This window comes from Heptranchias perlo, chromosome 12, assembly GCF_035084215.1.
Source record: "Heptranchias perlo isolate sHepPer1 chromosome 12, sHepPer1.hap1, whole genome shotgun sequence".
Lineage (NCBI taxonomy): Eukaryota > Metazoa > Chordata > Chondrichthyes > Hexanchiformes > Hexanchidae > Heptranchias > Heptranchias perlo.
In genome coordinates, this window is record NC_090336.1 from 22782182 (window position 1) to 22796203 (window position 14022).

The window sequence follows — 14022 nt, forward strand, 5'->3', positions numbered from 1 at the left end:
CTCCACTCAGCACAGACCGGGGATCGAACCTGGGAATCTTAATAATCTGGATGACTCAGAAACCAGTAAATTGTCAAAGACTGGATCTCATTACAGAAGGGACGTCTTCTGATTGAGCCTGGCACAACTCATCAATCAGGTGGAACCACTGTAACAAACAACAGCTATTTTATCTTCCTTTGTCCTCAGAGTTGAAATCAAAGGTCATCGTCTCCTACTGTCGGTCTTCCGTTCCTCCTACAATCTACCAGCTATTAAAACCCAAGCTAGGTGTCACCTAATTGCTGCTTCTTTACCTTGTCTTCGCTTCTACTATTTTTAACCTTTGTGATTACCTGCACTTTAGGCCTTGACTTTTTCACTTGGATTTCTTAATTTAGAGGAGATTTCTTTGCTTGGCATGTAGTCATACAAGAAAAAACCATAAAGGAAAATATGCAGTCTGATGGGAGTGAATTGAACTGGGACTTCCAGATCAAGCCTTATGTTTTTCAGGGATATAAAACTTTTTTTTTCTGACAGGTGACACTGTTCATGATTTCTTTTGTAACTCAGTACCCAAGGGGCAAAGTTTGAAATGGTGATGTCAGGAGGAAAGGAGGATTCCGCTATGCTGGAGGTGTTGCTTTTCCGTGATCGGGAAGGAGTAATTGCCAAAGGGGAGTTCAGATTGCCACAGGTAGCAGTGACATGCTGCTGTTTTTCTGTTAATTATTTTGAATATAAATTTTCTTCTGGTCACCTCATTCTACCCAGCCATGACTCCTTTGTTGCCAAGACTGAATTTTTATTGCCTACTTTGAGCTGGGGGCTGTCCAAGCAACATAAGGCCCTCCTGACTTTCTGGCACAGCTCAGATCAGGAACAGAACAGAAATTAAACCTGCACTCATCAATCATTTAATATTATTTCAGCAGAGCTCTCACAACTTGTGTCTAGCACCCTTTTGGATGATGGGAAAATGTGTAGCACAAAGGGATCTAGAGTGTGGAGACAAATTATTGATATGCATGGAGGGTGGCCTTGCATATTTATGCTCCAAAATTGAACCATCCCTCTCACCCCAGCTCTAGAAATAAGTCATAATTAACTGACATAAAGGCTGTACTCCAAGTTAATTTTTTTTGCTTTAAAAAAGTGTGATCCATGTGCAAATTAATACAGTATTTTAATTACTCTCATCGACACACAATGTATTGATCTGCAAATATAGAGCATGAGGATATTGGTGGCACAGGGTCCCTCTGTTGATGCACACTCTACAGTGACTCCTTTAGTTCCAGTCTGGACAGACACAGTTAAACACTGCCATTTCTTTACATTCCCTGCCAATTTTCTTCCTGCTGGGGAATAGTTCCATGGATGTTGGTTGCCCTCCATTACCTCGCCTAAGTGCCCATTATTCATGGGTAACCTTAGACAGTAAGTGTCGCGGGCGTTTCGGGCCATGGGAGAATCACTTCCACACCTGATGCTGCCCTAACCCACTAGTCACATGGCATGCTTCCAGCAGTGATCTCTCAGTAATGATCAGGAGCAAGAACATTGGCTAATTCTCCCCTCACTGAACAGAGGGTGCTGAGGCCATCTGCTGCCTGGCTAAGATCAGGTAACTCAGCACAGACTGGAGATCAAACCTGGGACATTTGTGGCTTAAGGGAATCTGAACAACACAGTTAAAATCCAATTCTTTCAAGCCTGGGTCTTGGATTTAAATCTAGCCTACACAATTGGGCTCTTTTGGCTGCAAGGATCCTAATTGAAATCAGTTTAAGGAATTTCAACCCAGTTTTGATGGTTTTGGGATAATAGGATTAAACTACGTATAATTCAGCACGGATGGGCAGTCTCACTCGACCATGATGGATATAGGAACATAGGAACAGGAGTAGGCCATTCAGCCCCTCGTGCCTTCTCCGCCATTTGATAAGATCATGGCTGATCTGTGATCTAACTCCATATACCTGCCTTTAGCCCATATCCCTTAATACCTTTGGTTGCCAAAAAGCTAGCTATCTCAGATTTAAATTTAGCAATTGAGCTAGTATCAATTGCCGTTTGTGGAAGAGAGTTCCAAACTTCTACAACCCTTTGTGTGTAGAAATGTTTTCTAATCTCGCTCATGAAATATCATAAATAAAATATCACATTGGTACAATGGAGGGTGTGCTTAAGAAATGTTATCATGGCAGGGTAGAAGGAATGCCTAACCAGTATTGTACCTGACCTTGGAGTTCTTAATGGAGCAGCTTAGAAGGAACTTTGCTCTGCTTCTAACCCAAGATGTGCCTGACCTAGGAGTGCTTTATTGGACAGTATAAAGGGATTCTTTACAGCCAGCCTGTGCTGAACTGAGAATGCTTGAAGGGACAATGTAAAGGGAGCATCACTCTGCATCTAACCCATGCTGCACTTGACCTAGAAGAGCTTCATGGGTGAATGTAGGGGATGCCTCAGGGCAGAAAATGGAACAATGTTCCATTCCCCAGCGTTCATGTCCCTCGACTTGATCAATAGAATTTAAATGGAGTAAATAAATAAAGTAGAATGCATTTATACACAGGTAGAGACGCTGATTCCCTGCCTTGACTTCCTCTCAGGACCTACTGATGGAACAGAAAGCCACGAGTGATGTAGAAATTCAGCTTTTTGCTCCTCAAACTGCACGCTCACCAGCAAGGACCGTGGCGGCTCTGTGCATCAGCCTCCGCTTAGAGGAGATGGAGGAGCTGCTGTGGAAGGACCAGTCCACTGAGGCTTGGAGTCTAGAGGAGCTTGTCATGGATGCCACAGGTAAAACTAGTTAAGAAAAATAAATAGAAATAAAACAAAAACAAGAGCCCCAATTTTAACCCTGCCCGCCGGCGGGGAATGGGGCAGGCAGGGTGTTAAAATGATGGCCGGGCGCTACCCAGTGTGTTCCTGTAGCATTCGCTCCCCGCACCATTCAACTCCTGGGTTTTTACTGTAAAATACAATGAAGATTTTGAATTAGTAGCACAATATGGAGATAGACTGATGTTGGTACAGTGTGACAGAACTTCATTGGGTTTGTACCCACGTGTCTCATGTGGCAAAGTCCTAATTACAGTCATGTGATCAGGAGGATAGGCCAAACATTTCCACAAAGGAGGGGAGGGAAAATCATCCAGAGACACTTCAGGTTAATGAGAAACCCCTGAACTCAACTTGCTAGCCACCTTTGTAATTCTTTGTGCGTGATTCTTCCACAGGGATAGACCTGAAGGAAACCAGCCGGGATGAGCTTGCGAAATGCCTCAAGAGACCTGAGCTAAGAGAAAGCTGCACTTCTGCCATGTCCTGGGCATCCTCTTCCATGGCAAAATCAGTAAGTGCAATACACAGCTGGACAGAAAGAAAAACAAAAAAAAAATTTTGACATAAAAGCAGCCAGAGATTGCTGCTGCTGATCACTGTCCAGTGACCTCTGTTGTCAAGTGCTTGTATGTCGACATTAGATGAGAACAGGAATGGGCTTGGCTGTGATGCATTCCACAGTTGAACAGTCAGCCAACCTCACTGTCTTATTTTGTATCATTGTCAACATATAAATCACCTGAATCCCTCAATTAGATTCCAACCTGTGACTCATTCCCACATGTCTGTTATTTTCTCTTATTCTCATGTACACAGGGTATGTTAGCGTTGTAAAGACTCTCGACAGTCAGGCACAGACATCTTACCAATCAGGGCTGAATTTGAACCAAGGTCATAGTCTAACGCTCAGCACTGTGACGTTAATCTATGACATTTTCCCTCCTTTTTGCAGGGTTTGGTTCCTGAGGAACAAGTGCAGCTATTGATAGAAGAACACAATCTCCAGCTCTCCCAGCTACAGGAACTGCATGAGTGAGTAATCATGGCTAAATATGATAGAGGATCACATATCTCACACCAATGAAGGAGAAGGTTGATGTTTAATGTAAGATTTAGCATCTCAGTTTTTAGCTAAGTGTGCTAGAACTAAGATAATTAGACATAGGGATTGAGTGGGATAATGAGTTAGAATAATGTCTTTTCACCAGTAAGACCCAGGATTGAACCCAACTCAGCAGGAAATGGAGGTTTCCTCTCTGTGACTGGGGACTGAGTGATGCCATTCACTTCTGGGACCTGGGTTCAAATCAACCCAAGAAGAGTAAACAAAGTTCTGCTTTCTTGGAGGGCATTGGGTGCTACCTTTATTTCTGGGCTCTAAGTTAAAATCCCTCATAGACGAAGTAAATTAATAGTTTGTTCTCTTTGGTGGTATCTTTTCACCCCTGGCCCTGAGTTTGAAAGAGTGGTGAAGGTCCTAAGTAAAATGAGTTGGGACAGTCCCTCCCCAGTTTTCACTGGACATGAGTGCACGCACAAACACTGTGATATTTAGCACATCTGGCACAATTCAACAATCCTCATTGGAGAAGCCAAAAGGCTAGGGAGTTTGCGAAATGGAAGTGTCACATGAGAAGACTCTTCTGATACAGGGGTTCCAGAATATTATCAGAGTTATGCTGTTCCTCATTCCTGTCAGATGGCCCTGTATCCCAGACTGATCCAGTTTTGTTCTAGATTGAAGCTCACCATGTTTAAAAGAAAAATGTGCCCAACTATGCATAAGATTCTATACTAGGTTCAGACTGACCTTGATGGAAAATGTTCCATGCATGAGGACATTTTAAACGTGCACTTGAAAGGAGCATTTCCTCCGGCTGCATCTGGAAGAGTACCTGCTCTGGCAGTGTTTCCCTAAAATGGGCTTTGAAAGTTACAATACCTGGCTAGAATCCACCTTCTCCACCAGACTCCCAAGGATAGGCAAACCCTTCACTAGGCCGAGGCCCTCTCCATACCCAGATTCCCACAGCTGGACAGACCTTTAATTGATAAAAGACACCCCCCCCCCCCCCACCTCCTCCTCCTCACCAGATTTCCATGGATTTGGACAAACTGTTAACCAATAGCCAGGATCGCCACCACCTCCTCCACCAGCAGCTATGAATTAAGGAATGTTTTGAAAGATGATGATGTATCTGGGGATACGAGGGCTTATGATGTGTACTATAAGGCCCTCCTCAAAACCCATCTCTTTGACCAAACCTTTGGTCAGCCCTCCTAATATCTTCTTCATTGGCTCGACGTCCATTTTTGTCTGATTATACTTCTGTGAAGCTCCTTAGGACGTTTTTCTATGTTAAACATGCTATATAAATGCAAGTTGTTGTTATTGCTGTTGAGAAGGCATATTTTTCATATAAAATATACTTACATTTGTTGTGCTAACGAATCATTTAGTGCCCAACAAGGTGATGGAAATATTTGTAGCAGAACAAAGAAAGTAGCTGCATGTGTTGTTCTAAAGGCACTGGTCAACACAAATGTGAAGTATCCAAATTGGACAAAACTCAGAATCTCATTGCTACTTTGTTGTGAAATTTCAGGAAGCAGATGTGGGGACTTCTGGAGTCTCTTAGATCATCTACAGCAGACAGTCCACTTGATCAGACATCCACAACAGGTGGGTAGAGTATGCATGTGTGTACAGATATGTATTTATGTATGCAGATACATACATAAATGATGTAAATTATACTATAAGGCCCTCCTCAAAACCTATATATATATATATATATAGGTTTTGAGGAGGGCCTTATAGTACACATCATAAGCCCTCGTATCCCCAGATACATCATCATCTTTCAAAACATTCCTTAATTCATAGCTGCTGGTGGAGGAGATGTTAGAGATTTAGCACTTTGAAAACTACGAATGGTTTCTGCATCTCTACTGATACGCATCAATAATCAATACTTTGCACCCCACCTTGGATGACATATTGATCTTGACTGCGGTCTGTAATATCACAAAAACTGGATTTGGGGCAATAATATCCTTCTTTGTAAATCAGCCAAAAGTTGGGCTCCCCCAAACGTTTAGTTAGCTCATTTTCTGTCCAATATGAGACTGAGTCATAAAGGCCACAAAGATCCTAGGTTCTATACCCAACCTGGATGAGTTAACTGGGGTAGGTGTAGATTATTTCAGTTGACGTACTTATTTAGACCTGGGACCCTCAGCATTATGAGGAGGTTATTAATCTTCACCTTTCTCTCCGACTCTGCTGTCCTTCCCAGGTGATTCGCACCTCAGTTCGGTCATACTTCACAATCTGACAATTTGTTTGAGGCTGGTACTTTTGCAGCTGGATCAGAAGGATGTGGGTTTGAGCCCCACACCAGGACTTAAGTTGATAATCTGAACTGGCACTGGTGCAATACCGAGGGAGTGATGTAATTTAAGAGGCACTTGGGTCAAAATTTATCTTGGGCGCAAGTGCAAAATAAGAGGCATCGCATCGGCCGCTCATTATACATCCCGCCTGTTATACAGCCCACCTAATACCCAACTCTATTGCTTGCAATGGATCTGAAGATCAAGCGGGGCAGGTAAGAGTCAGCCGATGCGATGTCACCAACTTTGCACTAGCGCCCAAGGTGAATTTCTAACCCACTGTGTTTTGGATGGGACGTTAAATCAAGGTTCTGTTTATCTGTTATGGTATGCACTGAAGATTCCATGGTACTATTTTTAAAGAAGAGTAGGGAGGTTTCCTGGTCCCGTGGCCAGCATTCCTCCCTTAACGAACTGCACCAAGAAAAACAGATTAATTGGTCATTTATCTCAGTGTTGTTTTTTTGACATTGTTGCATTTGCATTATACTGCAAAAAACAGTCATTCATTTTGTGAAGCATTCTAAAATTTTTGGATGCTGTATAAATACTAGTATTACATTGTGGCAAAATGGATTTTTACTGAATATCTTTAACTTGTATTTTGTATTCAGAACAGATCTAGCAGCTCAAAACTGGGCACCCATGAGGCGCTGTGGGCCATCAGCAGCAGCAGAATTGTATTCCAGCACAATCTGTAAATTCATGGCCCGGCATATTCCTCACTCTACCATTACCAACAAGCCAGGGGATCAAGCCTGGTTCAATGAGGAGTGTAGAAGAGCATGTCAGGAGCAGCACCAGGCGTACCTAAAAATGAGGTGCCAACCTGGTGAAGCTACAACTCAGGACTACATGCATGCTAAACAGCGGAAGCAAAATGCTATAGACAGAGCTAAGCGATTCCACAACCAACGGATCAGATCAAAGCTCTGCAGTCCTGCCACATCCAGTTGTGAATAGTGGTGGACAATTAAACAACTAATGGGAGGAGGAGGCTCTGGAAACATCCCCATCCTCAATGATGGCGGAGTCCAGCACGTCAGTGCAAAAGACAAGGCTGAAGCATTTGCAACCATCTTCAGCCAGAAGTGCCGAGTGGATGATCCATTTCAGCCTCCTCCCGATATCCCCACCATCACAGAAGCCAGTCTTCAGCCAATTCGATTCACTCCACGTGATATCAAGAAACGGCTGAGTGCACTGGATACAACAAAGGCTGAGGGCCCCGACAACATCCCGGCTGTAGTGCTGAAGTCTTGTGCTCCAGAACTAGCTGCAGCTCTAGCCAAACTGTTCCAGTACAGCTACAAACTGGCATCTACCCGACAATGTGGAAAATTGCCCAGGTATGTCCTGTCCACAAAAAGCAGGACAAATCCAATCCAGCCAATTACCGCCCCATCAGCCTACTTTCAATCATCAGCAAAGTGATGGAAGGTGTCGTCGACAGTGCTGTCAAGCGGCACTTACTCACCAATAACCTGCTCACCGATGCTCAGTTTGGGTTCCGCCAGGACCATCGGCTCCAGACCTCATTTCAGCATTGTTCCAAACATGGACAAAAGAGCTGAATTCCAGAGGTGAGATGAGAGTGACTGCCCTTGATATCAAGGCAGCATTTGACCAAGTGTGGCACCAAGGAGCCCGAGTAAAATTGAAGTCAATGGGAATCAGGGGGAAAACTCTCCAGTGGCTGGAGCCATACCTAGCACAAAGGAAAATGGTAGTAGTTGTTGGAGGCCATCATCTCAGCCGCAGGACATTGCTGCAGAAGTTCCTCAGGGCAGTGTCCTAGGCCCAACCATCTTCAGCTGCTTCATTAATGACCTTCCCTTCATCATAAGGTCAGAAGTGGGGATGTTCGCTGATGATTGCACAGTGTTCAGTTCCACTCGCAACCCCTCAGATAATGAAGTAGTCTGTGCCCGCATGCAGCAAGACCTGGACAACATCCAGGCTTGGGCTGATAAGTGGCAAGTAACATTCGCGCCAGACAAGTGCCAGGCAATGACCATCTCCAATAAGAGAGAGTCTAACCACCTCCCCTTGACATTCAACGGCATTACCATCGCCGAATCCCCCACCATCAACATCCTGGGGGTCACCATTGACCAGAAACTTAACTGGACCAGCCACATAAAGCTAAGAGCGCAACCTAACTTGCTAAGCTCAGGCCACCTCTGATTGGTGCAGCTCTTGAACTTTCCCATTGTTGAGAAGGTTATCAATGCTGAATTGAGATGGATTCATGCAGTGGGTTAAGGTGCAAGATAGCGCACGGGTAGAAGTGCAGGTTTCACCTGAGCTACAATTGGTGCAGTCTAAATAAACAATCAATGTGGGCTGATGCTGAAAATCTCACAACTTCCCTTGATATCAAGCTGGAAAATCTCACCCTTTACACTCCGTATAAGTAGCCTTTGTACTCCATCATGGTCAGACATGTTTGTAAATGCAACATATCTGGCCCTGGGTTGAGACACCAGGGTAAATGGGGAATGCAGCCCAACTCCCTTGAGACAGTAAGCCTGGTCCAGTCTCTGTTCATACTTTTATAAAAATAAAGTGGTGTTTTGTGAGAGTATTGCTCAAAATATGTTAACACACAAATTTAACACTGATAAGTATAAGTTTCTCCACACTAGACGAAAAAAAATTGGGCAAAATATAGAATCTGAGAAAGGTGTAAAAATAACTAAAGATGAAGTTGAAAGATCCGGCATGTTCGTAGATTTTCACTTAACGTCAAGCCATAACAAAATGAGCAGAATGCTGAACTGTATTGTTAATATGGGTATAAGTCTGAAGGACTCAAATCGCATATCCGATATGCGATTTGAGAACCTTTCACTCACTCACCTGACGAAGGAGATAATCTCCGAAAGCTTGTGATTTTCAAGTAAAACTGTTGGACTATAACCTGGTGTTGTAAGATTCCTTACATTTAATGACCTAGCAGAGAACTCAACATTTAGGTTAACAGACTGAAGTGTTAACCGTATACCTTGAAGCATGTGCTTTTATTGTTTAATTCTAATGATTTTCATTTTAAATGTATTTTTCTGAGACTGAAATGGGTAGTTTAAAACTAATCAATTTGTATTTTTAAACTTATGTGCCAGAGAGGGTGCTGAGGTCAGAGAATGCACAATCGACAGCTGGGAACCAGAGTAATGATACAGAGACAAAGGAAGGAAAGACACTGAATCACTCAGCTCGGGATTCCAGATCATCACGAGCCGGTCCAAAACCAACACAGAAAAGGTGAGAAACTGGCACTAACTGAACCACTCAATTGTGAGAAACCAAGAGACAGGAATCAGGTTATTAATGTGAAAACAAAGTTTATTTTAAATCATTTCAATGATTTTAAAAAATGGAAACCCTTTTACAAAACTGATCTCAGCCGGAGCAGCAGTAGAGATGATACAATTAGCTTCATTGCCCCTGTGTTAGGGAGGAGAAAATGAGTGAGGATTCCCATTCTTGATCAGTACCCAGTGACTCCTGCTGGAAAGTGCATGCGTGGTTGTTGGGTATAATGCCTTTCATGGTGGAAATCATGGTGCCATTTACCATCTAGGCTCACACATGGAAGGTGGCCACTTGGCTATGCAACTGTGTCCAATACAGGAATTAACATCTTCAGGAGGGGAAGAGATTTAAAGAGCACATTTTGGGGGAAAATTGCCACCTTTGTGCATGGCATGAAGCAGTATAACAGAGGTGGATGCCCCCTCCACTCCCAATCTCTGTTGTGTCACTGTGAGAAAACACTTAGCAGAGGGCTAGGTGCATCCTGGTGGGAGGGAGGGAGGGAAACTTAGAGCAGAAGGTTTGCACCTGGGGTAGACTCTTAATCTGGAATGGGAACCCTGCTGATTTTTAATCCCTCCCTAGCCCAGGGGTACTGAGGACAATTTTAGTGCCTCCAACAGCTAAGAGCTAATTTCAGCAAAGACTGGGGATTGAACTATGAACCTTCTGGGTCTTCCTACGGCAATAACGCACTGTGCAGTGCATTTATCTACCAAGCTATCCAGGATGCTGCTAACAAGTATTTTACAACCCAGAAGTCCCATCTGTAAACCTGTCTGCTGGGGCTTGCTAATCTGTCAGGGAGTGCATTGAAGTCATGCACACATATTCTCAGGGTTTACTAATCCTTCCCATTGCATTGATTGTGGAAGAACATAAGAAATAGGAGCAGGAGTAGGCCACATGGCCCCTCGAGCCTGCTCCGAAGGACTTGGCTCTGGTTGTTCCTCTCGCTTAACATGTTTGTCTACCTCATTGTAGATTTCTGTCTCTTTATCCCCCACAGTGCGGCTGCAAGACAACAGAAGATGAGTGTGAGCAAGGGCCTACTGCTGAAGAGGCAGCTTCCACAGGATGTGAGTGGGGAGTCAACAAAATGAGTTTAAACCATTTACTTTATTCGACGTTAAGAATTTTTTTTAAATCCAGAAAGAAAGCTGAAGGGCCAAGGACCACATGCCACCAATGTTGTAAAGAATAGGAGAAAAAACAAAGTAAATCCAAAAGAAGTGATCAGGTGATGCAATGATTGGGTTTTAAAGCCTTTGGATTGTAGGAGGAAGGGAAAATTGAATCCCCTGGCTGACTCAGCACAGTACAGAGATCAAATCAGGGATTTGCTTGGTCCTTCTGTCTCAGAATTGGACTACCATTACATTTGGGCTCTTTCTCATCCATGATGATCTCCCAAATTTGGTAATGGTGTTAGGAGGGGAAAAACAGGGGGTAAGTTGGCCCCACATAGTTAGCTTAAGAGAGGTGGAGAATGGTCGCAGGGCTGCCCTCTCAGGAGCGGTAATGGCATATGGCAGGAATCAGCCAATAGAGAAAGAAATACAGACAGAAACCTTTTATAATAAAGTTTTGTTTGAAAGCTCCCTATACTCTGACGCAACAATTAGCCTTAGCTATAAAAGATGTCAGATTGATAACACAAGTGAGAATCAGGCAGAATATAGAAAGTTCAGAGGGGAAGTGAAAAAGGAAATAAGAGAGGCAAAGAGAGAGTATGAGAATAGACTGGCGGCCAACATAAATGGGAATCCAAAAATCTTCTACAGGCATGTAAACAGTAAACGGGTAGTAAGAGGAGGGTTGGGGCCGAGTAGGGACCATAAAGGAGATCTACTCATGGAGGCAGAGGGGATGGCCAAGGCACTAAATGAGTACTTTGCATCTGTCTTTACCAAGGAAGAAGATGCTGCCAGAGTCTCAGTAAAGGAAGATATAGTTGAGATACTGGATGGGCTAAAAATTGATAAAGAAGAGGTAATAGAAAGGCCAGCTGTACTTAAAGTAGATAAGTCACCTGGTCCGGATGGGATGCATCCTAGGTGCTGAGGGAAGTAAGGGTGGAAATTGCAGAGGTACTGGCCATAATCTTCCAAACATCCGTAGATACAGGGGTGGTACCAGAGGACTGGAGAATTACAAATGTTACACCCTTGTTCAAAAAAGGGTGTAAGAATAAACCCAGCAACTGTAGGCTAGTCAGTTTAACCTCAGTGGTGGGGAAGCTTTTAGAAAGGATAATCCAGGACAGAATTAACAGTACTTGGACGAGGGTGGATTGATTAGGGAAAGCCAGCATGGATTTGTTAAAAGCAAATTGTATTTAACTAACTTGATAGAGTTTTTGGTGAGGTGACAGAGGGTAGATGAGGACAATGCAGTTGATGTGGTGTATGTGGACTTTCAAAAGGCGTTTGATAAAGTGCCGCATGGTAGGCTTGTCATCAAGATTGCAGCCCATGGAATAAAAGGGGCAGTAGCAACATGGATACAGAATTGGATGAGTGACAAGAAACAGAGAGTAGTGGTGAACGGTTGTTTTTTGGACTGGAGGGAGGTGTACAGTGGTGTTCCCCAGGGGTTGGTGCTGGGAGCGCTGCTTTTCTTGATATATATTAATGACTTGGACTTGGGTGTACAGGGCACAATTTCAAAATTTGCAGATGACACAAAACTGGGAAGTGTAGTGAACAGTGAGGAGGATAGTGATAGACTTCAAGAGGATATAGACAGGCTGGTGGCATGGGCGGACACGTGGCAGATGAATTTTAACGCAGAAAAATGCAAAGTGATACATTTCGGTAGGAAGAACGAGGAGAGGCAATATAAACTAGAGGGCACAATTCTAAAAGGGGTACAGGAAGAGAGAGATCTGGGGGTATATGTGCACAAATCATTGAAGGTGGCAGGGCAGGTTGAGAAAGCGGTTAAAAAAGCATATGGGATCCTGGGCTTTGTAAATAGAGGCATAGAGTACAAAAGTAAGGAAGTTATGTTGAACCTTTATAAAATATTGGTTTGGCCACAACTGGAGTATTGTGTCCAGTTCTCGGCACCGCACTTCAGGAAAGATGTGAAGGCCTTAGAGAGGGTGCAGAAGAGATTTACTAGAATGATTCCAGGGATGAGGAACTTTAGTTACGTGGATAGACTGGAGAAGCTGGGATTGTTCTCCTTGGAACAGAGAAGATTGCGAGGAGATTTGATAGAGGTATTCAAAATCATGAAAGGTCCAGACAGAGTAGATAGAGAGAAACTGTTCCCATTGGCGGAAGGGTCAAGAACCAGAGGGCATAGATTTAAGGTGATTGGCAAAAGAACAAAGGTGACATGAGGAAGAACTTTTTTACGCAGCGAGTGGTTAGGATCTGGAATGCAGTGCCCGAGGGGGTGGTGGAGGCAGATTCAATCAAAAGGTAACTGGATAAGTACTTGAAAGGAAAAAATTTGCAGGGCTACGGGTATAGGGTGAGGAGGTGGGACTAGCTGGATTGCTCTTGCATAGAGCCAGCGCGGACTCTATGCTTCCGTGCTGTAACCTTTCTATGATTCTAACCTTAGAGAAGCGCCCTGTAAAAGTGCATTGGTGGCCTCTCTGAATAAGATTGCCAATTCAGTGCTGGATAAGGCATATTCTCACTGTTTTGGATTGAAATTGATCAAATTCACATTACTAGGACTCTTATAGCCAGTAGACAGGAGAGAATCTCTCCCCAACAATCTGGGCTGGATTCAGACATAATTCCCTGCGGTCAAAGGACAGGGTATAATCCACTGCACTGCCCAGTCCCTAAAAGTGTGGTGTTGTGTTTTAGGTTTGGGAGCGAATGAAAGTGCTGGAGGAGAACATGTGGAGAAGTAAACAAAGTACAATTGAGAAGCTGCAGTCTGAGACCAGCAGGAACCTGGAAAAGCAGCTCTCAGTCCAGAAGAGGCTTCAGCTTCGTTCAGACAACAGAGGAAGTGACAGCAGAAGCCAAGATTTGTGTTCTGGTTAAGACGCTTTGCACAAATTGAAATACAGTCAAACTTTTGTTTTGATTGCTATTTTACTGCCAATTTCTCCCCTCCTCTCCTGAAGGGAGTGACTCATACTGGGGTACAGTTCCATGGGCACTGGGTACATTTCAAACACAAATGGCTTGGTAATTGCAACATTAGAAAGCTGAGTCTCAGCTGGAGGTCTGACTCCAAATCTTGATATTACAGAACGGTAAGACCACTTTTAAAGTAATCGATTTCTCTTGGGATGGATCATTCTTATGATAATAATTCTTGGGGCCATCCATAGGCCCAGAACGGGACCCAAGCCTGCTCTCGGCAGACCAACATCCTGTTAGTCCTATCGGGATACTTCAGTTGGAATTCCCAGGAAAGCCCAGGAACACTCCTCGACACACTCCTAAACCGGTTGTGCAATGTTATGAGGGCAGGGAGAAGAGATTCCCACTCACT

General features: G+C 43.8%; 1 protein-coding gene across 1 annotated transcript in view; it reads left to right on the forward strand.

Moving 5' to 3' along the window:
- Positions 1–14022, forward strand: part of LOC137327885 (caldesmon-like) — a 66298-nt gene that overhangs the window by 46870 nt on the left and 5406 nt on the right. The window contains exons 15-22 of the mRNA XM_067993775.1: positions 556–679; positions 2601–2793; positions 3234–3349; positions 3791–3870; positions 5445–5521; positions 9360–9501; positions 10562–10631; positions 13383–13560. Coding sequence (XP_067849876.1) covers positions 556–679; positions 2601–2793; positions 3234–3349; positions 3791–3870; positions 5445–5521; positions 9360–9501; positions 10562–10631; positions 13383–13560 — 980 coding nt within the window. The remainder of the gene's footprint in view (positions 1–555; positions 680–2600; positions 2794–3233; positions 3350–3790; positions 3871–5444; positions 5522–9359; positions 9502–10561; positions 10632–13382; positions 13561–14022) is intronic.